Source organism: Dufourea novaeangliae, unplaced genomic scaffold (assembly GCF_001272555.1).
Source record: "Dufourea novaeangliae isolate 0120121106 unplaced genomic scaffold, ASM127255v1 scaffold246, whole genome shotgun sequence".
NCBI classification, from domain to species: Eukaryota; Metazoa; Arthropoda; class Insecta; order Hymenoptera; family Halictidae; genus Dufourea; species Dufourea novaeangliae.
In genome coordinates, this window is record NW_015374139.1 from 1,177,188 (window position 1) to 1,205,017 (window position 27,830).

General features: G+C 44.4%; 5 protein-coding genes across 9 annotated transcripts in view; 2 read left to right on the forward strand and 3 right to left on the reverse strand.

The window, feature by feature from the left end:
- Nucleotides 1-115: 115 nt before the first annotated feature.
- LOC107191379 (transcription elongation factor SPT4) lies at nucleotides 116-1,501 on the reverse strand. Its single transcript, XM_015580407.1, has 4 exons — nucleotides 1,334-1,501; nucleotides 1,153-1,259; nucleotides 1,025-1,080; nucleotides 116-320 (listed from the first exon to the last, which is right to left on the reverse strand). Exons 1-4 carry the CDS (start codon nucleotides 1,394-1,396, stop codon nucleotides 202-204), a joined length of 345 nt encoding a protein of 114 aa, XP_015435893.1. The 5' UTR covers nucleotides 1,397-1,501; the 3' UTR covers nucleotides 116-201.
- A 577-nt stretch (nucleotides 1,502-2,078) lies between these two features.
- LOC107191404 (geminin) lies at nucleotides 2,079-3,958 on the forward strand. Of its 2 annotated transcripts, XM_015580439.1 has the most exons (5): nucleotides 2,079-2,346; nucleotides 2,793-2,908; nucleotides 3,071-3,195; nucleotides 3,274-3,446; nucleotides 3,524-3,958. In XM_015580439.1, the coding sequence occupies exons 1-5, from the start codon at nucleotides 2,293-2,295 to the stop codon at nucleotides 3,581-3,583; spliced, it is 528 nt and encodes a 175-aa protein (XP_015435925.1). In that variant the 5' UTR covers nucleotides 2,079-2,292; the 3' UTR covers nucleotides 3,584-3,958. The 2 variants fall into 2 exon arrangements, with proteins under 2 accessions (XP_015435925.1, XP_015435924.1); XM_015580438.1 differs by having other exon boundaries at nucleotides 3,274-3,958.
- A 3,356-nt stretch (nucleotides 3,959-7,314) lies between these two features.
- On the reverse strand, nucleotides 7,315-19,570 carry LOC107191403. Of its 4 annotated transcripts, XR_001516276.1 has the most exons (5): nucleotides 19,375-19,570; nucleotides 15,450-15,494; nucleotides 14,380-14,604; nucleotides 8,947-13,147; nucleotides 7,315-7,334 (listed from the first exon to the last, which is right to left on the reverse strand). XR_001516276.1 is itself a non-coding variant. In XM_015580433.1 (4 exons), exons 2-4 carry the CDS (start codon nucleotides 15,463-15,465, stop codon nucleotides 9,156-9,158), a joined length of 4,233 nt encoding a protein of 1,410 aa, XP_015435919.1. In that variant the 5' UTR covers nucleotides 15,466-15,494; nucleotides 19,375-19,570; the 3' UTR covers nucleotides 8,792-9,155. The 4 variants fall into 4 exon arrangements, 3 of the variants coding, with proteins under 3 accessions (XP_015435919.1, XP_015435923.1, XP_015435922.1); XM_015580433.1 differs by lacking the exon at nucleotides 7,315-7,334 and having other exon boundaries at nucleotides 8,792-13,147; XM_015580437.1 differs by lacking the exons at nucleotides 7,315-7,334; nucleotides 19,375-19,570 and adding an exon at nucleotides 16,540-16,619 and having other exon boundaries at nucleotides 8,792-13,147.
- A 2,198-nt stretch (nucleotides 19,571-21,768) lies between these two features.
- On the forward strand, nucleotides 21,769-24,031 carry LOC107191308 (dual oxidase maturation factor 1). The gene is made up of 7 exons (XM_015580306.1): nucleotides 21,769-21,933; nucleotides 22,190-22,247; nucleotides 22,369-22,503; nucleotides 22,688-22,907; nucleotides 23,252-23,463; nucleotides 23,543-23,738; nucleotides 23,860-24,031. The coding sequence occupies exons 1-7, from the start codon at nucleotides 21,769-21,771 to the stop codon at nucleotides 24,029-24,031; spliced, it is 1,158 nt and encodes a 385-aa protein (XP_015435792.1).
- Nucleotides 24,032-24,308: 277 nt separating this feature from the next.
- LOC107191309 (dual oxidase) overlaps nucleotides 24,309-27,830 on the reverse strand; it is a 15,163-nt gene continuing 11,641 nt past the window's right edge. The window contains exons 12-21 of the mRNA XM_015580307.1: nucleotides 27,726-27,824; nucleotides 27,293-27,511; nucleotides 26,999-27,202; nucleotides 26,583-26,895; nucleotides 26,050-26,424; nucleotides 25,757-25,974; nucleotides 25,047-25,508; nucleotides 24,746-24,901; nucleotides 24,533-24,661; nucleotides 24,309-24,437 (exon numbers count right to left, since the gene is read on the reverse strand). Of these exons, the coding sequence (XP_015435793.1) occupies nucleotides 24,309-24,437; nucleotides 24,533-24,661; nucleotides 24,746-24,901; nucleotides 25,047-25,508; nucleotides 25,757-25,974; nucleotides 26,050-26,424; nucleotides 26,583-26,895; nucleotides 26,999-27,202; nucleotides 27,293-27,511; nucleotides 27,726-27,824 (2,304 nt within the window). The remainder of the gene's footprint in view (nucleotides 24,438-24,532; nucleotides 24,662-24,745; nucleotides 24,902-25,046; nucleotides 25,509-25,756; nucleotides 25,975-26,049; nucleotides 26,425-26,582; nucleotides 26,896-26,998; nucleotides 27,203-27,292; nucleotides 27,512-27,725; nucleotides 27,825-27,830) is intronic.

A 27,830-nucleotide genomic window follows, 5' to 3' on the forward strand; every position in this document is an offset into this window, starting at 1 on the left:
TCTTAAGCATAGTAGAAAAAAAAGGTTGAACTCTTAAACCTGAACAAAAGTTCATATCAATCAAATCGAGTTAATATTTTCGAGAGGATCTTATTAAATTCATAGCAAATTTCGATGAAGCGAGATTAAAATAAAAATATTATTCTATTATATAACATTACAGTAAAATATAGTAGTGATCTTACATTTACAAGTTCAAAATTATCGTTGACTCGTATCGCGTGGTCTATATACTATTCCTCTGCTTTTCATCTCTCTTATAACACCTGCTGGTAATCGCCCTGACACCGATATCGCGTATACACCCTTGCAAAATCGATCTGAAAGCAAACAAAGAATCTCAGTTTACATAAATTGGTCTGCAAGAATATTTTTTTAAATTCGCATAAATATCCATGGACTTGTAATTATATAGCAAGAGGGTTTTATCAATTGGGTTGTTCCAGTTAAATTATGAAACAAATGAAAACACGTGAAGAAGAGAGATTGCAAAGTATATAGAAAATAAATAGAATCAGATGTACGCACATGAGCATGTTCCTTGATAAGTAGACCTTATGAGATATACATATTGTCATACATAACTAAATAGTAACAATTCTGTATAAATGTACAATAGTATTTAAATACTAAGAATCTCACGAGCAAAAGAACTTGTTGCAAATATACATATTGCATTGTTTTGTATTAGCCGCATTGTTTGTATCAAAAATATTCGCTTTGAATCTTGTACAAATTGCTGCCTTCAAATACATACACAGACTTAATGCAAAAACATTATTCACATTGTTGTCATTTACACTGCCAGAAGGGAGAATTAAGGAAGTCAGATTGCCGATAGCTCGAAAAAATACAAAATTTCAAATGTCAAAATAATGTAGAACAGGGAAGATAACAGTGTATATTGAATTATTGTAAGGCAATGTAACTGTTATAATTTTGTAAAGGTGTATCGGAATAAAGTAATAACATTTCTCTTGCTTAAACTTAACTCAATGTAAATGGATACAAGCTTGTTACTTACTTATTCTTTGCCATTTGGAAACCCAACTATCCTCTGGACTCATTGCAGCAATCATACTGAAAATAATATATAAGAAATATGACTAAAAACATTGATATTTAAGATAAAATGTTTCTTTAATTACTTACCCATCGAAATTGGAACTTGTGCAGTCAAAGACATTATCTTTGTTATTTTTCATTCGTAAAAATTCGTCGCAATTATCGCAACCGTCGAATTCGAATTGATCAAACGTCTATAACAACATCATGTAATGTGCGTTAATTGTTCTTATTATGTAAAAATTAGATTAGAAAACTATAAACGTACTTTAATCAAAGAACAAACCAAACATGCTCTCAACCCTCGTAAGTCTTTCGGAACGGTTTCCATTGATATAACTAATATTTTATCACTAATATAATTGTTAACTAATTTACTTTTAAATCAAAAGGAGTCCCGCTACAGTTGCTTGTAGATTCGTTGTAAATCACAACAATTAAGAACTCCCATAAATGGTAACCTCAGCTGACACACCATAAAAGTATGTTTACATTTACCTAAAGCTTTGTTTTTATTATTAGTGACTATGTTGTACCGCATTTTCAATGAATTATTACATGTTTCCAGTAATCGTCAGTAGAGGGCAATAAGACTCGAAAGAAATTTCCAATTTAAAATCTAATTTTCAATTTACTATTTCTAGTCCGTTCCGATATAAAATGTACATTAGACACAATGCCAACTACAAACGCAATATAAAATCTTTTTTTGTAAACGAAAATCTAGTCGTTACATGTAAGTACTCCACTCTAAATCAGTGTTACTAACACCGAAGGTGAAAATGTCTATAGCTAATATATAAGAATAAATTCAGATCATTTGTAATTGATCTATTTAAAACCCCCAAGTATTTTCCAACTTGTATAAATTGTTTATCGATAAATGTGACAAATGCTATATAAACAATAGAAATTTGTCTAGTTTTCATAAAAACTTCCTAATATTTTACTTTCTTTTGTTGCCGCCATCACTTTTTAAAACCCAACGAGGGACGCATTAAACGCGGGAACTGGTTGCATTGTGGGTTCGAGCATTCGTTGCGCAGATGGGACGACGGTGGGTTCTTCTGGGGCTATACATCGGAAATATTTGAATATTCGTTTCGTAAATACCATAGTTTTAAAGTAGAAACAGTAATCTGTCGTTTTCTTTATTCCTCGTTTGAATATCATTACCAGATTTTCTTCGTACGATCTAACTGACTAGCGTTTCTAACGGCCACTATCATGAAACCCGGAGGTGGTACGAAGGTATCTGGCGCCAAAACTGTTGCCCCCGAGGTTAGTAATGCAACATACTTTTTTATATTGCATGTTATTTATCTAATATCTATTCTAAAACACGAAATTATTAATTTTAAGTTAATCGTACTATTTACGTTAAAGTACCAAGATTCTGTGTTTCTAACAATTTTTTTACTGCTCCACACAAAGTGTGTCTCCTTAATTTGAATAACAATTTTCACATTTTTCCGTTTAATTGAGCAGCATATCGTGATTGGCTAATTGATTTTTGAAATTATATTTAATGCTTGAAGTCTTACATATTTCATTGTTACTTTAAGATGGATCTGCATCATTCCACATATGCTGTAATTATGTCATTATTTTTGTATTAATTTACTCATAACTAAACATATCCATGTAGTGGCGTATTTATGCTGTAGAATTAATTGCATGCAAAGGTTTCAAGGTACGTCATACATTTTTCTCTTTTACCAAAACAGGATAAGGTCAGAAAGTCTTTGCACGTTTTGCAGCCAGCAGCCACTGACAAAGAAAATTTAGTTGGTGGTGGGAGGATGCTTAGATCTGCCTTGTCTGTAAAAGAGGGACAGAAACCGTAAGTAAAATTTATGTACCTCTTAGTAAACAGTACAACTATTAAAGCTCATTTCAATATATACAAATTTAGTAAAATTGTACAGATTGAGATACAATGTCACTTGTATTTTTTTTTTTTTTTTTTTATAAATATATACACAGTATATACTTCCTCTTTCAGTGAAGTAACAGAGAAATCAAAACACGATGCTCCAAAACGTAAAAAAATTACACTTAGAGATAAGGGTGTCCAAACTGCAAGAGGAGATAAGATTAAGATAGAAGTTGAAGATTTAACATCAGAAGGTACCATCATAAACAATATGCATAATAAGATATAAACATTGTACTATTTTTAACCATAAACATACTTGTTGCTTACAGCTGGACCCAGTGAAAACTACTGGGAAGTGTTAGCAGAAAGGCGGCGGATAGCTCTTAACGATGCCTTAGAAGAGAACAAGGAGTTATCTGATCGTATTGAAAAACTGGAAGATGAGAATCGTTTATACAAAGAAATGTTGGATGAAACTAGAACACTTGTTGAAGTTCTACAGGTATCTCTAACAGACATTTTCCTGACAAAATATTTACATTACTCTGCACATGTACGTGAACACTATGTGTGTTGCAGGAAATGGTTGGAGAAGACAGAAGTGATATAAATAATTCCTTAGAAGATAGTGTCCTTTAACTTAGTATTTATAAAACGGGTACCAACCTCGGTGCCTTATGATCCAAGATATAGGGATAAGTATCTCCATATTGGAGACAATAAAATGCATTCGTCCTTGATATGACGTGTCATGACAAAAAGTCTGAGTAAAATTTCATTGAACTGAAAATGGAAGAGCTTCTATACGTTACTCTAGTTACATTTTAGTCGCCCAAGATCGTATGTATTCACGAACAACAAGAATTCATTTATAATTGCCTATTTGCCCGAAGTAAGACTACGGCCGTGATGATGAACACGTTTACCTCATGGAGTACTAGTTATATTACGTATATATATAGAGAGAGAAAGAGAGAAAGTTTTAATTATAATTAATAAACGAGTTTCCTAAAAGTGTTTCTGTACCAGTAACCTTCGTTTCATTCAGTAAATCTCTGTCCTATTTGTTTATTCATCTCATGGGGTAATCATCTAAAACACTGCCCTGTTCCCGGAAATCATAGTATCAATGAAGAGACTACTAAGTATCACGTATTTATTTCACAAATCTTTGGCATAGAACACCTTGAATTCCATTGAGAAAAACATCAACGCTAACATTAATTTTAGCAACAACATGACCAGTGTTCACGTCAACACACCGGTCGCAGAGCACCTTGTGCGTTCGAGGAAGCCATTGTCTACTGCATCGTCGTCATCATCAACATCATCATCATCGTGTTTCAGTGAAAAGATATGAAGTTCGGAAAGCTGCCAGGAAACTCGTGCATAAATTATTGCTGGACACGCTGCTGAATACGGGATTCGCAAAAGCGAATTTCGTGTGTATTCCACTGCTCGTGCACGGGAGGGCTTCGCCTCGACTGTTATTTTTTTTTTTTTCTTTACTTTTTCCATCTCGCCACGGGGGACGTGGCCTGTATTTTTTTATTCTGGATGACCAATTGCACAGGTAGCAGGACCCTCGCGTGAGAGTCGGTGAACGTCGGGTTTTGCACTGCGGAACGCTGTCGAGAAGCGTAGACGTTAATCCTTCTAATCTTCGTCCTTGAAACGGCGGTAGATGGACTGTACGTAGGTGAAAACACACTTCCAGTCCGGTTTTCGCATCATCACCATGTCCTCGACGTCAAGCAATGGTGCGATTCCGGCGAGTTCGCTGTGAGAAACATTTTAAGCATCATATTTCGTGGAACTATTTCCAGTGATTCATTCTTGTCCTTTCACCGATCATCAGGTTGGTGGACCAAATGACTAGGTTATTCGATTACTCGAATGAGTGCAATTAACAAACTACAGATATTCATGCAAATATAGATCTTTTGTGGATTAATTTACAAAAACTGGGCCGAAGCAGACATTTCTTTACTCTATTAAGAACTCCGTAGAACTTTCGAATAAAATTGAGAACAGTTTCAACAATCATTAAACTTTTTTACTACAGTGAACCTTAGACAATTCTATGTATATACGTATGTTAAAAATGCAAAAAGTCTCTAAAGTAATATAATGTGTATGAGAGGGGAACGCTTGTATGCAGTTTCTAGTGTTCAATGTAAAGAAACAGAATTAACGATTAAACTGTCCATTTTCAAGGGTTTAATGGAATGAATGGTGCGATGCCTACTCGGCTTTTTTAAACGCCAAGTCGAAGTTCATCCTGCGGTTCTCCGGCCGTAGTGAATGGTAATCGAACGCTTCCGGTCTAAAGTGATGAAGCAGAGCGCAGAACGCCAGTCCGTTGTTCCAGCTCGTGGAGAAATTATCCAGCTGCACGTTCTACGAGAAGAAAGAGAAAGAGACCCGACACCACGTGGCCGGGAATATGTTGGTTGAGTAACGGTGTGCAGCAGCCGGCGGTATCAATTTTACTCTCGGTGACACGCAATTATCCGGCCATTCTGTAAATAACCGTTTTACAACGGGGATTTACCTCGTACTCTTTGGTCTTGGAACGGCACCAGGCCAGTAGCCTCTCTTTTATTTGCGCCGCGTTGTCCCTCACCGCTGGCTCGGTAAACTTGAATCGAAACTCTGTTGCCGGTGACTTTACAGGACTAAATATAGAAAGAAATGGAACGCGTTTAAACTTTTGAAAGAACCGGTGTGTGCGAACCACGGTTTCGGGAGTTCGTCACTAACCGCGCGCACACAGATGCCATTGAATCACAAGAATTGCATGGAAAGCTAATGTTCTAATGCTATTACCACGTGTTGGACGTGGAAAATCACATGTCTATGGAAATTACCGTTTTTATATTGGGTTCGGTAATAAATAACTTTCGTATAATTACATGGCAATGATATTAAGTAAGGGTTCAACCGTGTAACAGTTACTCCAAGTTTAATCGTAATTAGAAACCTGTTATAGATTAATATTAATTGCAAAATATTTCGTATCGACGTAAATTCGAAAAAAAAAAAAAAAAGAAAACGGAAGTTATTTGTGACTGAACCTAATCGATTGTTTTATGGAAATAGAATCAACTTATTGAATTGAAAATAAAACAGGGATTCGTATGTCAAATTTTGTAGTCTGCATGAAATATGTACGGTTTACTATCGCGGTTTACTATCTGGTGATTCAAGTGGATTTTTGGTTTACTCTATCCGGATGTACACTCAAATTCGATCTAGATAAGAGTTACGTATACAATGTTTTGTAATCTCGTATCAATCTAGATCACGTTCAGGTGTTCAGGAGCAACCAATCGTTACTTGTATGTTCTAATGTAGCATTTAATTTATCTGTACTCAAAATTCGAAATATTTCACGCGTGACCATGTTCGCATAGAAAATAGTGCACGATAAAGAACGATATTTAGACAAACAAATGTCGCTCGTAAATAAAATTTTCAATTACCTCGGTGACGAAGCGGCGCTATTTTGTCTGTCGAGTTCACGAAACTTGGCAAACGGCGATAACGGCTTCTTGCGGGCTAAAAAAGAAAGCGAATAGGAACGTTATTAAACAAAGAGATGCCGTCCAGCCGGTTCGACTCGAGTCGTCAGCGCAAACGTTAGGGTTTTATCGTTGATCACGGCAACATGTCATACGGACCAACGACAAACGAAAGAAAAAGAAAAACCAATTGTTAATAATCTCTACGCTTATGTTTCGAAAGAAAAAAAACCAACGTCTGTCAATAAATCGTTTCGCATTTGAGAAAGATTAGAAGGATCTGGCGGAAAAGAAAGTGAAAAAAACAGGAGACAGTTTTCATTTCTCGACCTCGTCACCATGATTCTTCGATCGTTTGTGATCGAGTCCTATCGTGTCTGTCGGACCGATATTCCTTCTTAGATTGCAAACTGGTCCATTACCAGTAGATCGTTCTACAAGCAACAACCAAAAAAAAGAGCGAAAAGACTACGCAGAGCTACTAGTTTAAGAAAACGAAGTTAAGGCTCCGTGTGCTCGTATAGATCGTGTTTGTACGGTTCCGCCAGCCGGTGTGCACCAAGTACGCGTGCGTGTGACGCATCGGGTACCCCTGTGGATACCAAAATGGCGGCGCGATTTCGAAATCCTCCCGCTGGACGAAACTGCGCGGCGGCGTGTAAGTACATAGATTCCGCGAATAAAGCGTTGGAAAACTTGGCTCTGGCCCGTCTGCCGAATGTTTACAATCTCTAAATAAATTCGCACGTGCACTCGCGCTGGTATTTCTGCGTCGATAGAGGACGAATTATATACCTATTCCTCGTCGATCGAACGGTAGAAATCTGCCGCAAGGGTGGGGTGGAAGTTCTCGATGGAAACAGAACCTAAAGAAAGAAAAATCGCTCTCTTGGCCAACAGGGTATGTGAAGTATAATTGTTATGGTTTTTATGGACTCGTTGAATTTTGAAGTTCTCGTGACGACCTTGGAGGTACCAAGCTCGGATCGCGGTAAGATTAAGTTAATGAGATTATAATTTCATGAACCAGAGGGAGCAGTTCTTCAATTTTATGTACAGGAGACATTTTTTTCGTGCAACTACTCGTGATCGTGTATCGAGTGAAATTTTGCATTTTTACAATAATCATACGTTACATCGTGAATCTCACGAATTTCAATATCTTCGTCAAGATCTGATGGAGTCTTGTATCCTTAACCATTCGAAGGTTTTCATAGGAAAAGAAAGTGTAATAGGAACTAATTGTTCCCGAGTACCGTAAAATTCGACTTTTCGCGAAGACTCATGGTCTAATCGTGGCATTTTAATGGTCGAAGAAATTTTGCCGAAAATTCACCGCCGGTCGTAACTGTCTATAAATAGTTCTGACGTTAGTCCTCGGATCACTCTGTACAATATTCTGTCTCCACGAACAAGTCCACACGGCATAGAGGAGGTAGAGAGGTCCTTTTAATATTTAGAGATGGTGTGCAAAATCATTAACAATGATTTATCACAGTGATCGTAATTTTTGAACTTTCAACAAAAAAAAGAATATATACAATATGATTTTAAAACGAATTACATTACTATTTGTGTTTTTAAAAATCAGTATAAAAAAAAGGCATTATAAAAGAATGATTTGCTGTAATTATACAACATGTATGCTACGTAACATAGATTGGAATTTATTTCTAGAGAATCACTCGTGATTCACAAGTAGCAATTCCCCACGCCATCTCTATTTAAATATCTGGTGCGTGTGTGCGTGCGTGCGTGCGTGTGAGAGAGCTAGCGAGCGTGTCGTATCGCTTCTAAAAGTTTCTACTGCGCTTATGCGAAGGCGGTGTTCTACGTTTGTTAAATTTTCGTGCAGATATCCGAGGGGGGCAGTGGTGCAAGCTAAAGCCGCGTCTACACTACATAAAAAAAAAAAATTTGCTAACTTTGCTATATAGACTTGTTATGCTATACTCTATACTCTATACACCGTGTAGACGCAGCTTAATACGCTACTGCGCGGTGGTGAGCAAAACAGGATCAACAAAAAGATGAAGGGACTGTCTGTGACTCACTGCTTTATTCGGGGTTTGGCACGACCTTCTAGCACGACTCTGAACGTCCCGTCCGCAAAACGTGTTCGCCTTAACTCGAGAGGCTCGTTTGAAAACAAAAAAAAGAAGGAGAAACGAAAAAGAGAAGAATAACAATAGAAGGAAAAAATAAGAAGAAAACAAAAACATTGCACACGCGTCCCCCTCTCGTACAACGGGAATCATCGCGATGCATTCAGTCTCGTTTCCACGGGAACGCAAACGAAGATCCGCTCCCACGAGGAGGTCCCCTGCAGCAACAATACCGAAACCAAGCACACGCGTTCTTTGGTCTTCCCTCCACCACACACACTTGTACAAAATCGATTTCGAATCTTCCTTGTTCACCCACGATAAATCCTAGTTCCTCATCCGTAAAGGATCATCGATCCTTTTACGGCTTTACCTTCGGTGACCACCTCGGATCGTGTGTCACTATACGGCACTCGGTGTTCACGAGGCAAGATAACCGCACAGTGGTTCTCAAGGTCACGTGGCGACCGGTTGGGGCCGATGAACAGAAGAACGACAGTCCCCACAACGGTCCCAACCGATTGGATCGCGGCTGGTACCTAGCGCCAGGTCGAGGACGACGAAACGACGTTGAAGTCCGCGTCAGCAATGCCGGCCCTCGGTTCTGGTGGCCTCCTCGAACAGATCGTCGAAGACCTTATCGACGTCCGCGGTGTTCACGTTCAGCAGAGGCGTCTGTTGAACGGTGCTCGGTATCTGTAACCTTAGCCGTTCATCGGACATTCCAGGCATCGTACGGCTACGAGACAGGCCGACCATTTCCTTGTTGAAGGTCCTCGGTGAACGTCTCTTCGAATGGTCCCTGGTTTCAGTGGCGTCCACGGGGCTGTCGAAGTACTGTCTGATCTTGTCCTCCATCCTCTTCACGCTGTCGGCCATCGAGGACGCCTCGAATTGCTTCGAGCGAAGTTTCTGCGAGGACGGGGACCTAGGCTTCGGTGGTTTCGGATGGACCGACGGTCTGGAGGTTACTGTCGCTGTAGGTACGCTGACACGTGGCGCACGCGGATAGCCGGCGGATTGGGCCAATTGGTGCCAGGACTCGGATTTTGACAACACGATGGATCTGGAAGACTTGTTCGCGCAGGAGACCAGGTATTCGTCGCTGGAGTCGATCGACGCCCCCCCGTTCGGTACAGGGGACCGTTCCTTCTGGATCGGTTGACCGCTGGGCGACAGCTCGTAGGCTTCACGGAGCGAGACCACTCGGTTCGCTGGAATTGGACTGGGCGAATGGGTCGTCCTGGACGGTTCTGGCTTTTTCTGGGGGATTGGAGTTAAGAATTTACCGAATTTCGATGGTTGGGCGTTCGGCGATTGATCGAAGTTCGCTGGATGGTCGAAGCTCTGTTGGTGGCTCTGAGGGATCTGTTGAGGACGGTTGATGTTCGAGGTTTGATCGATGCTTTGCGGAGACCCTTGGATAGACATGGGTGACTGACTGATCCCGGAGGATTCACCGAAGTTCCGTTGTTGGGCGTGAGCAGCGCTAGGTTGATGACTCTGGTGGAGACTGTAACTCGGTTCAGCCACGCCAGACGACTGGCTGACACTTCTAGATGTCACGGTTACATGCTGACCGGAGTCAGCTTGATACCGAGGGGGTTCGTCGTTCAGGCAGGCGATCTCGTTCTGCAGACGCCGGACCAGGCTCTGTTGCAACAGATTGTGCCTACGTATCTCGTCCTCGGGCGTGGCGGTCTCGCTGGTTGTTGGCCTGGACCTGGACGACCATCGGGAGGGCGAGGGTGACGAGGAGGCGCGTGACTCGATGAACGGTAGCTCTTCGGAACGCGGTTCAGGACTGTCGACCGATGTGGCGACGGTGGCGATCGCGCAGGTGTACCGTGTCACCACACCGACGTCGGGACTGATGTCCTGGTTCTGGATGTTCTGATCGTCCAGGAACGCCGGATCCTCTACGGGCCAGTCCGCTGTTGACTTATCCTTCTGCGAACGATCGTAGGTTGGCAGGCTCGTTGGAGAAACGACGGGCTGATCGGGACCTTCTTCGTCTTCCTTCTGATAACCCTGAATCTCGTGCGTTGGATCCTTGGGGAGATTAACAGGATTTCCAGGTTGTTTTTGGTGACCGGCCTGATGGGTAACAACAGTGTCTCTGTTGTTCTGTTCGCTCGACGACCGACGTGGACTGGACATCGGGGAATCACCTGAAACCGTACGATAGCTCTGATTGTGGTCCAAGACGAATCTCTGATGGTCAACACCACGCTGAATGGTCGATCCTTCATCGACGATCGGTGTCCATTGCTTCCGAGTGTCCGTGTCGCTTATCGACGCACACGGTCTCTCTAGATCGGTAGTTTGAACGGAAACGTTGCTACAAACCATAGATCCTTTCGGAATCTTCGGCGCTACTCTGAACGATCGTCCTTCGTCCTGATGATCCTCGTTGATACCGGTCTGTACAGCTACCGACGAGCTACCTCGCAATGTAGCGTCGGCAAACCTCGGCTTCGGCGGCTCTTTCTGACCGTATCCTCCGTTTCCTTTGATCGTCTCGTAGCTGTTCCTGATCTCCGGTCCAATTTTCTCCTTTATCAACGGACGTTCCACCGGATACTGATGGATTCTCGGGGGTTTGCGTCCCTCCGGGATCTTGAACGAGATCTTACCGTCCACCACACCGGGAATCCTTTGTTCCTCGCGCTGCTTCTTCGTTTCCATGGCGGCCTTGCCGACAAAAGGGGCGAATTGTTTGCAGAACGATTTATAATCGATTCGACCGTTCTCCGTCACTGTCCCGTTCCTCTCGTGATCGATCCAAGGGGGTCGCGGAAACGCGGGTTTCTCGCGATCTGCAGTGGGTCTAGACCTCGCTGGTGCGTTCTCCCGGTCGAACATCATTCTCGCCTTTTCCCTCAAGTTATTCGTCGGCACCGGGGCGTTCTTGGGCCAATGATACGCCGGCGGAACCTTCGACGGGGACACAGGGGATTTCTCGATTTTCTTGAACGGCGAGGATGGCGCGTGTCTGAAACCGCCCCCGAAGTCTTTCATAACGGGAGAATTATAATTCGAGCCTAAATCAGAATTTGACGGATACGAAGAATTCTGTACCGCCCCGGGGAACATCTTGTTCGCACGATCCTTCAACGACGGTCTATTCTCCCTGTCCTCGTTCCCCGATGGTTTGTCGAAGGTCGTCTTGATATTCGAGAACCGGCTGGTCCAGTTTTTCTGCGCCGTAGACGGGGGCACGTCCATTGTCTTCGCGAACCCGAACGCCTTAAACGGCACCACCGTGTTCGCGGGCGCGTCGTTGTTCTTGTTGATCAACGCGAGAAACTTCCTGTCGTTCTCCGTTCTCGGCTGAAAGCTCGGCACAATGGTCCCTGTACGATGAACGCTCGCCTTGTCCCCGACGTTGATCGGTCGCCGAAGGGAAACGCAGCCAGTGCTCTTGCGACCGAGACTCTCCGTCTGTAGCTTCAGATAGCTGGGTATGTCGATGGTGTTCGCACGTTTGATCTTCGATTTCTTCGCGGTGAACTTATTTGCCGGAGGATACCGACTGGCCGCTAACTCGGCCCGTTGTCCGAGTATCTCCGCCAATCTGCTCACTCGGCCCTTCACCTCGTTGTCCTCGACAATATTCACGTTACTCTCTTGGTAAATATTATTATACCGACACGTACTCTCGACCTGTTTATCGTCCACCTCCTGGCCGCCTTTGTAGCTCTCTCTGATCTCCTTGTTCTTGTCCTCCAACAGCTGGCGCTGATTGATCGCGTCCTTTACGCACTTGTCTCGTATCTCCTCCGACCTCTTCTCCAAATTCACCGTCTCCTCGTTGTTGCCGTTCTGACCCCTCTCCTTCGCCGGGCGCACGTCCTCCAGCGGCAAGCAACCGCTGTTTCTCTCCTCCTCCAACCACTTCCTGGCCCTGGCCAATTCCTCCGTCGAGACGCCGATGGTGTGTCTAGTTCCTCTGCGTCTTCTGCTCAACGACGTCGACGGCAGTACCGGGGTCGTCGTTTTCTCCGATTGTAGGATTTTCTTCTCCTCCACCTCGGGCACCTGTAGCCTAGATAACAGACTGGACACGAGTCGCAGCAAGTGTAGCTTTCCAGTGGAATCGGATGCGGCGCCGTTTCTTGCCAACGCGGCTACGTCCGTACGTTCCAAGGTCTCCCGTAGCCGCGACAGGGCGGTCTGGATGTCGGACAACAGAAGATCCTCGAGAAACTTTAGATCCTTCCTGAGCTCCGGTTCGGTGCAACCGACGAGCACACGTTCCATGGACGTACGTATCCGGAAGTCCTCCTCGGAGTCCACGCCGGAATCCTCGCGTGTTGGCCGCTGTTGAATCACCTCCTCCTCCACCGACTGCTTTTCGGCTCCACCCGCTAGGGTGTGTTCGAGCGCTGAACGGAGACGCTCCACTAACGCCGGTAACGTAGAATTCCACTGACCAACTGCTGCAGCGTGACCGGCCGGTTCATCGCCGTTCACTGCGGTCCCTACCTTACCGACCACCGTTTCCGGTTGGATCGTGTCGATAATGACGGCACTGGGCGACGACGACGTGATGGTTTCCGGTGTTGTACGCGCTGAAAAAGAAACGATACGAGACGGGGGTTGAACCGTGGTGCGGACCTGGCCGTTTGTGGCTGGTTCCACGATGGAACTGAAAGACAATCCGCGAGAAGAGCGTGGATGTCTCGCGCACACGAGATTTTTTTGTTTTCCATTTCTTTTTTTTTTTTTTTGTTCTTTTCCCTCCCCCGTTTGGTTTTCTCCGTTCTCCCGTTTCTGATTGGACACGCTCGGCTCGGAAACTAGAGAGAATTCGAGAATTCTTCGACATTGGTTCTCGCGAGACCGAAAGCTAGAGACGACCCGCAACAGCCTCGGTCTGCCGGTGATGACCGGCTATCGTGCGCGTCTCGCCTCGCCTCTTTATTTAAAACCCACCGGATTCTCTCCGCGGGATTTATTTTCGGTCCCTCGTTCAACGGCTCGCAGCTGCGCCCCGCGAGCAAGCGTGACGGAACGAAGAGACGCGATCGGATTCCCGGTTGTTCGGGGTAATTCGAGGATGGATGGTCCCACCGAGAGAGTGAGGAGTGGGGGGGAGGGGGGAGACTTCTTTCGTTTTCTAACCGACTTATTCTTCCGTGTGATTGTGTTCACGTGTTGATCGATTGACATTTAGTCAGAAAGACTCGTGGTGGGTCCTGCTTTTTGAATCCTTTGGATCCACGTCGGGGGCTCTAAGGTTTGAAGCTCAAAGTTCAGTAGAATGTAACATTGCATACAATCAAAAGAAATTGTACTCCAAACTTTTGAGCAGCAGTGTCAGCATACTACGAATTGTGCGTGTCCTGTGTGTTGTGAGAATATGAAAATTGCTCGAAATCGATCTACAGCTTCGATATACAATGTACGGCAACAAATGTATTTAGGTTGCCGTACCTAGTGGTGAGTATCGAACCGAATTTCTCTAAGATTTTCTCATCTTGATTCGTTACGTTATAACAGCGATTCGTGTAACAATGCTATTTTCTAACAAAAAGTATACAATAATAAGATTGTTCTTTTTTTTTTTTTATAATTTGCTTTGCCCCCGAAGCATTTTTCGCGGAGTAAACATAAAGGTTGGTTCTTCGATCTTTTTTCTCGTAAGTTAACCCGATAAAGATGTATCGGTTTCCGTGTGATTAGCACGGATAAATTTTACGGTACGGTTATAGAGAATAGCTCTCTCTCTCTCTCTCTACCTCTACCTCGCTCTGTCTTTCACGGTGATCCATCTATCCAAGAATTACCACACGTCACGAACCTGGTTGCGTGATCTCCTTCCTGTCCACCTCAAGCGGTTTCTTCACCGTCTCTACGAACGTCTCCTTGTCCTCCTTGAACTCTTCCTCGTTGCTCTCCTCGGACAGCTCTTTCGTTTCCTTCGGCGTGTCGTCATAAGTGTCTAAATAATCCGCGGAGCTGGACCGGCCGCTCTCCTCCTCGATGATGCTGTGGAAATCATTGTTCTCCACTACGGCACGGATGTCTGGAAAATATTGATCGTTGAAAAAAAAATCGAAAATCCGCGAAGATGACAGCATAAATTTGATTTAAGACAGAATTAGAGGAGCATAAGATCGATTAAAAGAGAGGTAGTCAGTTAACCGAATGGTAATTTACAAAAGAAAAAAGAACGAAAGTCGGTCAATCGAATGTTTTTTTACGTTCTGTTTCGTTCACACGCGTCTCCAGAGATGCTTCTTAATGGTGTTTTTTTAGTGGAAAATCGCAAACGATGGTTGTCCAGCTGCAATCACGTGGACTGATTTAAGTCGATCTTTAACCTCTCGAGGGATACTGGCACGTACATATGTGTACGTTTGGTTTTTCTTTCATTTAAGCATCATTTCGAAACTGTACATTAATTATTCACTAGGAAATTCCCCACAAAAAGGATATTCCACCAATTGATTCTCGTTAATATTTGTAAAAAATATTTTAATTAAATACAGCTGAAGAGTAAACAAAATATTCTTTCTAGTCCTAATAAATTTGTCTCTGAAGAGGTTAAAAAAAAAACCAGAAGTTGAGAGCAGCTGGATGGTTACGTTAATGATGTTACGCTGCCAGATTAAAGGAAGACAGACAGAGAGAGAGAGAGAGAGAGAGGGGAGAGTAGGAGAGCGAACGAGAGAGTCGTGTGGTCTCAAGTGTTGTCTGCTGTTTTCGAGCCTCTTCGATCATCGTACATTTCTTTTTCTCTGTTGCCCCCGAGCTCCTCGACGCGTGCCCGTGTTCAATTTATCTATTTACGATACTCAATATTTCTAGGCCGTTGCCACGTGAATCAAAGAACATCTTGACGCGCCAGCTCGCAAAGAAGACCCTCACCTTCCGTCTCCGACATTTTGATCCTCCGCTTCGACCGGGGGGCGCCTGGAATCGAAAACAAACATCCGTTTTTTTTCTTCTTCTTTCTTCGTGTCGCCTTATTAAACTGCTCGGACTATAAGCGAAGAACGAGGAGAGACGTTGCAGACTCTTCTGGTCTTTCTAGTCCCTTTGAATATTCGAAATTTCGGTGTTCAAACGAAACGGAAAGAAACATGGTACCGATTCACGACTGAACTGGAGAAACTTTATGTATAGTAACGGGTGACTAATAAAAAAAAAAGTAACAGACATATTCTTTTATCAGATATAAAGAATCCTCATCGTGCGTCTTGAACTGTGCCCAAGGTATACGTTAGACACTTATTATAGAAAGAAGTTTAGCAACTACCACCACTATATGTATATGTATATGCTTGAAAAATAACTGTATTCTCTCCTATTAGTCACTTGCTTTTCGAATTTCCCAGAAGCTTTGTGTAATTGTCGTGTTTACAATTTTAAACCGGGAAATGACGACAACGCGAAACTTCTTCCCACGTGTCCGATATATCGAATCGAAATAATTATATCTTTACAGTACAAGCACTCTAAATATCTCACGAGGACACCATCAATCGACACTAATAATCACGCACACACACTACCGAATCGTAAGGGACAGCAATGTATACGCTCGCGAGGAAATTCAGTTTCCGCTAGGGGCACTTGGTATCGGGAGTTTCTGAAATTTATGCCAAAGTAACATTCAGTTTATCATTCATTTCAGCACTTGTTCCCCTAGCGTAAAACCAATTTTACACGTCAGTGTTACATACCGCTAAATCGGAAACACGCGTTTACAGAGATTCATTGTCTCCTACCGATTCCTACATCATCCACTCTGTAATCTTCACGGAAATTCGAGCCACACACGCGCACGACTGACAATGTCCTCTTCTGTTAGCACCACAAGTGTTTGGCCAGAGGTCCGGTACTGGGCATTATTCTCCCTATTTAGCTTGGCGCGCGTCGACATTGAGCTACATCCTATTCGACGGTTCGTTTACTCCTGCGACCCTGCCTGTGAACGATGGACGTGAATTCTCACCGATTTCCGTGAAACGACGCGGAACAGGACCAGAGGCGTACCGTTGGTTCTAGTCGACGGGCAAATCCGCAACGACGGCGTGCAAGAGAAGAAAACCGTGGTCGCCGGCTGTTTCGGACACGGCGGGCCTAGCGCGAAAATAACTTTGACCCTATTTCGCGCCGCACACGGAAATTCGGAAGTTTCTTCGCACGCCAGCTATACGCCCCTCCTCGATACAGCCGATATACCGACGCGTACGATCCCCTAAATTGGTCGTTCACGCCGCGCCGACTCAGCGGCGGCCACCTGGTCCGACGGCGAACGAGTGGGCTGTGTGTTTCGGTAATAAATAGACTACGGATTTTATGCATTTCTAGCTTTCACGATTATCTCAGATTCGGTACAACGGAATGCGATCTATGGTATCCGATAGAACACTTAACGGAGTTAACGAATTTCTCCGATACCACTTTCTACAAATTGATGTGGATATACATATAAACACGGTGAAATATTCGCAGTTCCGCGATGATATACCTATTACGATCGAAATCTGAAGACAATGGTCTTTCGCGTGAATAATGCGTTGTATCTGACTGTTACGTAAGAGGCTCGTCGAAGAACTTGGGGCACGTGTGATGCCGTGGATTAAGATAGATCCGATAAGTAAGGATGAATAATTCGGTACTAGCAATTTCAAATAAAATTTAATGCGAGGTATTAAAAACCACACTATTAAGTCTGCGAAACTTGAAGTATACAGTTACAATGAAATTTAACGCAGGATCGTGACTGTATCAGACTGGCGGTAGTTGTAACAGGCCTGTCGACGTACGATAAACGAAAACGAAGAAAGACCAAGTGAATTAAGCAGGATATACGCGGGTGCGTCGGAACGTTGCTAAGAAAAGGCCGTCGCGATTAAAAACGTTTCTGTCTTCATCGCGCGCGTGCCCCGCATCCACCGTCAACTGCGTATCCTCCTGAAACGCGATAAATAAACACTCCGGTTGTTGCTGCGCCGTACGATAATAAATGTTTCCCGCGGGGTGTTGCGCAAGAGCAACAAATAGACGAGAACCTTTTTACCGAACTGGATTTCTGGAGATTTCTACACAACGTCAGCGTTACAGGAATCTCCGACATCGAGGTCTCCGGTGAAATGTTTGTCCCTGATGAAAAATAATAACTGACTTTTAAATACCGGTAGTATTAGAGGAGAATATCGAGTTAGAGAATAATATATGTGATATTTCAAGAGAAAATCGTAACCGGTGAAAGGGTAGAATGTCAAAGTACGGAAAGGAACCTAGATATTTCCGAAGAGTCACTGCACCGTCGGAGAAATTCTTCAGAAAAACCTGAAAGAGCAATCGAACGATTACCTTGAAACTCTCTGACCAACTAAACCAAACTAATCGGCCCACAATGGTAGTGGCGACAAAAAACGGTTCTTCGAGAATCAACAACGTGACAAAGAGGTGTCCTAACCTTAAGAAGAGACCGGTGCACAAAATCATCTCGTAACAGGATCAATCGACTTCTTGAGTCGGACACACAGATATACATATATAAAGAGAGAGAGAGAGAGAGAGAGAGAGAGCTACGGAGATTTGATTCCAGAACAGTGTCAGTCGTTCTCCGCAATTAAAGAAATGGAACGGAGTAAAAGCAGGGCGCGTGAGGGTGAAGAAAGCCGGACGTAGCTGTGTTCCGGTCAGTTTGCTATGCATGCGGTGCCGCGACCATGATAGGCGAGCGTAAAGGAGCGGCGTATGTAGTCGTCTGTATCGTTCTGTGCACGGGCCCGTTCGCGGTGCCACGAGGACGGCAAGAACGTTTTATAAATAGTCCTGGGGCGAGTTTCACCGTGATGGACGGGACTCGACGAACGCCACCACGAGAAAGCACCTTCGTCGTCCTTCGGCCGGCACGATTCTTTTTTTTTTTTTAACGAAATATCTACGTATATTGCCGTGTACGACCTTCTTGGGTCCGGTGGCAAGGGGACCAGCGGGGATTTTTCGCGAATAAGCGCGCGCACGTTCCGAATGGAACACTGCCAAAACCGTCGCGCACACTTTCTTGCCACCCATCGCCGATTTTGGTTCGAAACCGGGAATCACGCTGGTGTTCCGCTAGGGCTTGTTCGATTCTGTTGCGACTCTTCCGGAAGATGGATTTCCTTGGATAACACGTCACTGCCATCCACGACATATACACAAACGGCCAAAAGTATGGGACCAGGTCTGATAATTGAAGAAAGAGATTATTCTACAAAGAGTTAATGAGCGTGTTAAAATAAACGGGAAGCGATTTGTGTATGTATCGATCCCATAACTTTTATTTTATGGTAACAGAACTCTGGTCCCATACTTTTGGCCGTTAGTGTATATGTATTATAGATGGCAGAGACGTGTGTCACTTAAGGGAATCGATCTTCCGAAGAATCGAATCGAAATCGAACATCCCCAGTATCCACGGCAATTGTCCAACGTGCCCCGTGAATGATCGGCCGAACAGGATGACGAATTCTTCTTTATCCACTGGACAGACACCGTGATTATTTATGTATCGATTTATCCTTGTATCGCAGAGGATCCCGGTACAATTTCACGGAGCACAGTTCTCGACGATCGCACAGGAGAAAGCTGAGCAAAGTGTGTAAATTACGATGTGTTAGTGTCTGTACCCCCCACCACCACCACCTCAGATTGTGAGAATAAGCGATGAACGAATACGATTACGTACCAATGAACGTACGGTTACACGATTAAATGAATAGAGAGCGTGCACGAATCACATAGAAATTCGTTCGATTTTGAGCGTTTTAGATCTGATGGTTCGGTTTACCTTGAACGGTCAGAGAAGCGGTTGTTGGTGTATTGGGGGCCTACGCGGTCAGGAGACTGCGCGAGTAGCCTGCCACCGGGCTCCTCGTTCCCCGGTGGTTATCGTTGTCGGTGGTGGTGGTGGTGGTGGAGGAGCCGTTTGGCCTGGCCTGGTGGTGGTAGCCGACGACGGTGGATGATGCTACCAGCGCTACCGTTAAAAGCTTACCGTCACCCGGCTCGAATTAGACCGACTGAAATAGAACCAGGAGTTATTGCCGGCACTATAGACCAGCCTGGACGTATGTAAGCATACCTCTCTTGCGCTGTGTGTCCGGTGGACACGGGACGCAGTGGTCTGCTGCTGGTAATGCTTCCGGTACCGGTACAACCCGAGGTTGTCCCCTTGGCATCTAGTTGCGCCACGAAGACCATCACGTAGCCTTTACGTTTTTTTACGTACGTATACCTGGTCCCACGTTCCCGTCGCTACTCCAGTAATCGCCGGTGTTACGGTGACTCGGCTATTTTCGATGTCGCACGAGGAGATCGTGAATGAATTTAGGGAGCTGAATGTTAATGGGTTTCACGAGCTGAGTACTACTGACCTTAAGTGTTACGGTTGGACAGCATTGATTGGAGTTCTGAGACGCATACGTTTGTGGGACGGTTGTATTCTTTGAGATATGGAAACGTTGAGAGTTTGGCTGGATTGTAACTGGAAATTGTTTAATGTATGTTAGTGTGGTTGTTCGAGATGTGATGTGGGAGTTGTGATGGCAATATGATGAGAGTACGTGGTTTGGTTCGTTTGCCGTCAACGTTACACGAACTGTATTTTTTTCTGATAGACAATAACAGTGATTAAAGAACGAATCGATCGATGGTTTGAAAAATCGATCGATAGCCGTGCGGTACTAGGCTAACCGGTACGGTTTGGGTGGTCGTAACTTCAATTAATTTTCATACGGCCAATTTTCAAGTGTTCGTATTTTTGAAAATTTGTCCATATAGAGGACAAATAGGACTGTATTTGAAAATCCTTCGAAATACGTTTATATATCATCGAAGACTACAACATATCCCAATTTCAACAAAATCCGAAATGTTACTCCAAAAAGTGTTTGATTTCGCGTGGAATGACCTTATACGTACTTATAGGTAGTATACAAAAGAAAAGTGAATCTCCCCGATAGTGACTTCCAGCCGGATGTCCGATCAACACCGTCCGTATCCACTGTAACCGTGTCGATTCTCGTTATTCCGCCTCCGTGAAATCTCTGCAAGTATACATATACACCGCGATTAGAAGCAATTACTGATAGGGATGAAATGATCCAAGTAAATACAAGTAAATAATCAATACTTTTCTTTCGATACCGAGTATTTTTAGTATCGATACTTCCGGTTGCGATATACATACATGTACTCGGTATGTATCCATGAGAAATGACAATGAAATTGTAATTTTTATAACAACATAATACTTTTCCCTGAATGAGTCGACATTTGGCAAACAATTATTTAACCTCATTAACTGTTTAATCCTCCGGACGACATCCTTATATACTACAGCTTTTCACTACGTATTATTCGAATAAAATTCAAGTTATAAGTAAAAGTATCGATACCATGACGGTAGCGGTTTATTCCTAATTACTGATCGACGAAATTCCGTACGTTTCTGTCGGTTCAGATTTATTTCGGTCCTCTCACACGTACGTCGAGGGAGGCATTCCTACTGGCGATCCACGTCTCGCGTCTCGTCGTGTGTGTCGTCATCCGGGATCATCGATCGGCGGGAGGATCCGTCGAAATAAAACGACATGCGCGCCGGAGGAATCGCGCTCGGGTTTTTCAGCCGCGGCACAGCTGACCGAAATACACACGCCTTTTTGCCCCTGTGCGGTCTACACCTCCACCTCCTCCGATTCCTCGAGAGACGTAGGGGGGCCCCACTTGTCTTTCTCTTTCATCCTCCCCTCTAGACTCGTCCGACCCCTTCCTCCGTCGTCATCCGCTGGAAATCACTTTCCAAGACCCGTTAACCTACTCGGGACTCGGGGGCCTTAGTACACGTTCTGCCAGCGGACCTACACGCCACACACCGTTCGCAGGTGCCTCGTCTCTCGGCCACCTTGGTTTTTCGCAATAATTGTCCTTGGACACTGGGTAGCCGAGCCTGGAGATCTAAGGTATACACAACCATAAGCATACAACTTGAATAACTTCGTGGCAGCTCTTGTAGAACATTCAAACATTATCGAATCAACGATTCGTTCGTTTCCATTGTTGTGCGCGCACCAGACAGTATATACAATCTGGGAGAGGTGCCCCTGATGCGAAACGGTTTCAACGGAGAACCGGAACTGCCCGGTTCCGTCGGCGTCACGTTACGAGAAATCGTACGGAGACGATGAGGGGATGGTTCGATGCTTTCCGCATCGACGGCGGACCGACGTTGTACAGCTACAGCAACAGAACACCGGTCACCGGCGACGTGCCATTGGTGATCGTCTTCGTGATCTTCGGCACGATCTTCACCGCGTTTCTGGTCATATTCCCTGGGATTCGAAAGGAGGCGAGTCGTAACAAAAAAAAAACATTGTTATGTTTTCTATTGTACCTAACAAAGTGAGCCCAACCGATCGATTTGTTACATTGAGCGTTTACTAGCTTGTTAACTACTAACCTTGATCGTTCGTCGTGATTATTCAATTCTTCGGAATGTACTTGTGTAAGTTAAACGATAGATCAGTTTGGCCTTCCAAGAAAAGTTTTACGCGACATCGCTGGGAATGCTCAATACATGTATATCCTCTACTTGACATTTTTAGAGACTGAGCACATTTCTCACGGTGACCTTGAGCCTGTTCGTCGGAGCCTCGATCCAAGGTACGGTCTATTATACATATACTTCTCTCACACCTGCAAAAATTAACCGAGTTTTCTCTTTCGAGTCCTCTCTGCTGACAGAATGTAACCCTTTATTCTCTCTCTTCACCCCCCCCCCCAGTCGCCCAGTATGGATCATCCTGGCACACCAGCTCCGCGACCATCGTCAGCACCTACAGCGCGTACTCCGGACAAAAGACTACCGCTGAGATCGGTGGATACATAGGCCTGATGCATATCAATATCACGTACAGACGTGAGTCATCGTCGTGTCGGGAGTAAACCGATTTTAAATCCAGCCGATACACATATCACGCGTCGTATACGATCAATTTTCGTTCGGGCGCGTTTATTCGAACTATAACAACACACGATGATCGTGTTTCATAATAAAGGTTATTTACTAATTTTTCTCGGGGTTCTTACATACGCACATACAGTGTTACCAAGCAACGAACACCGTATGGACGATGTGGAGTACAACGAGAGGTTCTGGTGGAGAAGTACAGGAGAAATGACCAGTGCATTCAAGCAAGCGCTTAACCAGGGCGCACCGTTCCCCATTGTATCGCTCGCGGAATACTTCAGCCTCCATCAGGAGGGATTCTCATGGGGAAGCAAGTACCGGCAGGCTGGTTACTATACGTCCCTGATGCTCTGGTAAATGCTATATTCAAATACTATACACAAAACACCTCTTACTTAATGTAGGAAAGCCAGGAAAAGTAGGAATTGATTGAGTGGGACTCGAACCACACACGTTCTTAAAATTCCCTCGGCTGGCCAGTACATGTAATCATCTGAGCCACGGTACCCCATCATCTTTCCTAGTCTTCTGACCTCTTCTTAACAGATCTGGGGTCCCCTTTCCCAACATGATTTTTTTTCATTAAAATGGCATACTTTTTTAGGTATATAAGTTTCGTTAAATAAGGGATCAGAGTGTAAGTTAAGAACTGACAGTATCTTTTCACCTTTTTATTTCATTATCGAGTATTTTCCAGGACGTCCTTTGCTTCCTGGACCATGATGAACTTGCTGCTGGTGGTAGTGCCACGATACGGTGCCTACGGAATGATTTCCACCGGTATTTGTATGCTACTGACCAGTTTAATATACTGGGCGCTACTGCCGTGCGAGCCACTGATAGCCCATATAGAGGGCTCTATTCTTGCTTTCAATCTGGGATGGAACTACTGGCTGGTTTTACTGTCCGGTTTGTACATAGACTTCGTGTTGATCCGCAACAGCGTTCCAAGGAAAGGGATTCTCAGGATTGGTGATGCTTCTTTCAGGTATCGGATGCCTATTCGTCGGTGCGGTGATAACAGCGATCGACATGATATTTCCTCATCAATTCTCCACTATATTGGAAGTCGACTATGACACTCCGTACGATCGACACGTTATCATAGAGGAGAGTTTCGACACGAGAAACATCAGGCGAAGGTTACCTAAAATCGAGGATTCATTTGGTGATCGAATAATAAGGTCTTCAGCTATTTATTTAACAATGATTCGATTCGTTCGACTGCACCGGTTGTGTGTGCGTGTGTGCGTGTGTATGTATGCTGTGTAAATTTTCATTTGTTCTGTTTGATGATCATTTCAGTCAGTTGTCGTCGAAACTGCAGAGCAGACACGACGCGAAGGAAGACACTCAGGGCGTGATAAATCGTGGTTACACTTCGCACGAGTCCGCGGACTTCCAACACGAGGACACGGCCAAGAACAATTGGTCCTATCCATTCCCATCGTCTTCGCGGAGGACCATTAACGATTGATCTTCGGTTATTTATAATTTTTGACATAACGAGAATAAAAATCGTGTTATTACTCCACTCGTGGTTGTCACTTTACCCTGGAACTCCTGGGACCGACAAGGGAATATCACCAAATTTCTTGATAATATTAAGGAGGAATTCCGTTTGTAGGAGCTCCATGGTTACGTTTCTTTAAAACAAATTTGAAAAAAAATTGTTCGTCTCTCTCGTTTTTTCTCATAAATAAGAAATATAATACTCGGTATAAATAAACGGATGCGCACACGCGCATAAGAGACTAGCCGAAGTTCTCGAAATGATGAATGAAGTAAGGCAGACGACGGCCTTTGTTCACTTCGTCGCAAGACGACATCACGCTCTTCGTTAAGGGGCGTGGTCCACAACTAAACACTCCTATCTTACTGACCTACAACACAGTGAAGTACCATTTAAATTTGTAGTTTCGAAAAAGTAACGTTACCCGTTATCAATAACTTAGGTAAAGAGCTTTCCAAAACGTACATAGCTATGCTTTTTCTGAACGAACTTTAAGAACGAAGTCATATCAGGTCGGCCGAAATGGTTTATCGCTTTCAGTCCGGTGAATATACTCTTCTTGGATAATCTCTGGAAGTGGTTCTCGCAAATGTACTGCAAGAAATATAGATCCGGTCAAGCTTACTCTGGCACGATACGAAAATAGGAATGTTTATGATGCACGGAACGACATCTTACCAGCATAGTCGTGCGTAAATCGAACTTATGGAAAAACTGTGTAATAAATATGTGAATCTCTAAAACGTCCGTGACATCCTTCCTCTCAACGTCTCGTAGGACGTCGATGAACCACTCGAAGTGCTTGTGCGAGGGGCATATCCATAGGAAGTATACCTGTAAGAGGATAAGACATATAAACAATCATAAGAAGAGATAGAATAACAGTTTCCCAACAACCCAAGTATGTACAAAGAAAACTTGTTTCAACCCTGAACCGATTGATCCGATACGACTCTTCTGACACGTTTTTCTCAATCACCTTTTTACACGCAACCCCGGAATATCTATTGGTAGAAGTTCCAAACACGAGGTCATTGAGCATAGAAGCATAAGGGGTGACACCGATTCCACCGCCGACCATCACAGCGACCTCGAATTTGTACCAGTCTTGATTTCCACCACCGAATGGCCCTTCGATCCTTATCTTCGGATGCTCGTCCTCGGGATTGTAATTGCAGGGATCGAAGTAGTTCCGTAGCTTCCAGGTCCAGGGACCTTGTGCTTTTATGTGACACGACAGGAAGTTTTCGTGCGGCGCCGAGGTCAACGTGAACGAATGGAATTCGTTCGACCGGAAAGCGGTGCAGGAAAGGCGGACCCACTGGCCGGACAGGTACTTTAAATTCGGCGGCCTGTAGAACTTGATCTTTATCACGTCCGATGGCAATAATTCCGTCTCGATGATGTCTAACGCCATGTATTTCGTCCGAAGGCTGACCACCTATCGAGATATGTATTTATAAACCTTACGAATCGCGTTCCATAATGCAATTTAATTGAGATTTATAGCTCAGGAACGATAAATACTTTATGCTCAACATTTAATTAATATCTCCGTTTGAGAAAAAATAGTCACGGGAATAGTACTTGTGTCTAAATTTATCTACGAAAGTGACGGAAGTCAAACGGATAATAATAGCAGTTATAAATATAGTCATGGACTTACAAAAATGGCACAGTCCAATTTACCTTATCAAGAGCGTAAATGATGGCCGGGCCGACAAAGAAAATCCAGAAACGCGGGGAGCCGGTCAACCGAGCCAGTCCGTGAATCAGACAGAGCGCGTACAATACCACGTAGAGACTGTGAGTCGACCAGAAGAATTTGTACGCCTTCTGTCGAATCATCGGATGGGCGAAGACAAAAATTATCGTCATGACGATGAACAGTAGAATTCCGGTTAAACCTGCGAAAAATGAAACAACAACGCTCAAACAGCAGGCCTTGTTATAATTAAATCCAACGTCGGTTTAACGGTCACCTGTTACGGTTCTGAAGAGCCAGAACGAAATGGTCAAACGAGCATCGCTGGGAAAGCTGAGTTCGCTTGTCAAGCAACGAAGATGAGCCAGCGGTTGGGTGGAGACATGGTAGAAGTTCACCATATGGCCCACAGTGTGGAGAACCGAGAAAAACAAAGCGGTGCAAGCCGCGATTTTGTGAAACTGTATGTGAGAGTCCAGGGGGATGTACTGCTGAATCGAGAATTCTTTCAATTTCGTCAGAAGATTACGGGACATGGTTAATAGCAGCAGGCTATAGCAAAACGACAACGCAGCCGCTGACCCTCTGGTTATGGCGATTCCGACACCCATGATGTGCCTCAGATCCGTGTGCTCGGCCATGAAAGAGTAATCTGCAACGACGGAAAGCATCCGGTCAGAACAATAACTTTGTTTCCAAACTTTCTTATTCTTCCCGTCAAGGACGCGACGAGAAATCCGAAAGTTTTCCTCCCGTCTCTTGCGTAAGACCGACAGAATCAAAATACCCAAGCGGACCATGCATACTAACATATAAATCTCTCGACGAACAGGGCGATCGTTGTAACATAGAAAACGAACAAGTAGAATATATTCTGTCGGTTTTCCTCGAGGAATGTCGACATAGCGTCCCACTGTTTTCGCGCCCAGCTCTTCGTGTCCTCGGACGGAAGTTGGTCGATATGGAAACTGGTCATGCGCGCCACATTCGTGGAAGTGTCCAGGAAGTTCTGTTTCGCGCCTTTGCAATCGAGCCCGATCGCGACGAAATCGCCCTTGTACTCTTTCATCATCAGCTTGAAATCGTTGTACGTGAGGTAATCCTTTCGTTCGAGGCCCGCGTCCTGGAGGAAAAAAAGCCTCGCTCTACACATTCTGCAACTCTGTGAAACTGTCTCGACACACGTTGATCCGTGTCAAGTAGGATTCGGACTAAAATAGAATTACTTGGAACATTCCGTCTATCAGTTCGGTAACGTGGTCATCGGATAGACTGGTGGTTCGCGCGATTTCCACCAGCGATCTAAGCATTTCCGACAGCTCCTCCTTGTCTATTACACCATTACTATCCTTGTCGCACATGTCGAAGATAATCCTCAATTTGTCCTCTGTCTTGCCTCGCGAGAACAATAGTACAGTGTCTAGGAACTCCTAAACGGCAAGATAATCGTCACCGATAAATAAATAGGATCCCTGGCGTAATTAGTATTAGGTCCAGGAATGGGTGAAAAGGTTAGATACCTGGAAGGAGATCCGACCGTCCCTATCTTTATCGACGATGTTGAACATTTTCTTCACGAATACAGCATCCGCCCGCATACCAAGGGCGCTCGCGAACTCGCTTTTAGAGAGCGAGGTCCGCATCACGGTGACCACTTCCCCGCTGTCGCTGTCATCCGAACGGCGTCGACGTTCGCCGGGTCGTAGGCCGAATGTGAGCGCGTACGCCTCCCTGAAGAACTGTGACAACGAGGTGCTTCCGTTAGTTCTCTCGGTATAGAAGAATATACGACTATTTAGCTACGTGGCCCTAACATCTTAACCGGTGAAGACGACTTTCGAAAATGACTGACTATTTTCAGCACAATTTACAGCGATTGAAATATGAGCCGGTTAAAGGGCTCATAACAGGTTAAAGAATAAGAGCCAATTTGGAGAAGTGGGAAGGGGCAACCTGCTCGAGTTTCTTTTGACGGCGTTCCTTGGTTTCCGCTTTCGCAAGCATAATGTCCCGGCTCACTTGGGACAGCGTGAAGTGCTTCTTGTGGGACGCCAGGAA

Excerpts from the sequence above, each read along its gene's own strand:
- LOC107191379 (XM_015580407.1), bottom strand. The coding sequence starts at position 1,396 with ATGGAAACCGTTCCGAAAGACTTACGAGGGTTGAGAGCATGTTTGGTT. Across the intron at positions 1,260-1,333 it reads TGGTTTGTTCTTTGATTAAA|ACGTTTGATCAATTCGAATT; the intron begins GTACGTTTATAG and ends ATGTTGTTATAG. Across the intron at positions 1,081-1,152 it reads ACAAGTTCCAATTTCGATGG|TATGATTGCTGCAATGAGTC; the intron begins GTAAGTAATTAA and ends TATTATTTTCAG.
- LOC107191404 (XM_015580438.1), top strand. The coding sequence starts at position 2,293 with ATGAAACCCGGAGGTGGTACGAAGGTATCTGGCGCCAAAACTGTTGCC. Across the intron at positions 2,909-3,070 it reads GTAAAAGAGGGACAGAAACC|TGAAGTAACAGAGAAATCAA; the intron begins GTAAGTAAAATT and ends TTCCTCTTTCAG. Across the intron at positions 3,196-3,273 it reads TGAAGATTTAACATCAGAAG|CTGGACCCAGTGAAAACTAC; the intron begins GTACCATCATAA and ends TGTTGCTTACAG.
- LOC107191403 (XM_015580433.1), bottom strand. Across the intron at positions 13,148-14,379 it reads GAAGGAGATCACGCAACCAG|CGCGTACAACACCGGAAACC; the intron begins GTTCGTGACGTG and ends TTTCTTTTTCAG.
- LOC107191308 (XM_015580306.1), top strand. The coding sequence starts at position 21,769 with ATGAGGGGATGGTTCGATGCTTTCCGCATCGACGGCGGACCGACGTTG. Across the intron at positions 22,504-22,687 it reads TATCAATATCACGTACAGAC|TGTTACCAAGCAACGAACAC; the intron begins GTGAGTCATCGT and ends ACGCACATACAG. Across the intron at positions 22,908-23,251 it reads TATACGTCCCTGATGCTCTG|GACGTCCTTTGCTTCCTGGA; the intron begins GTAAATGCTATA and ends AGTATTTTCCAG.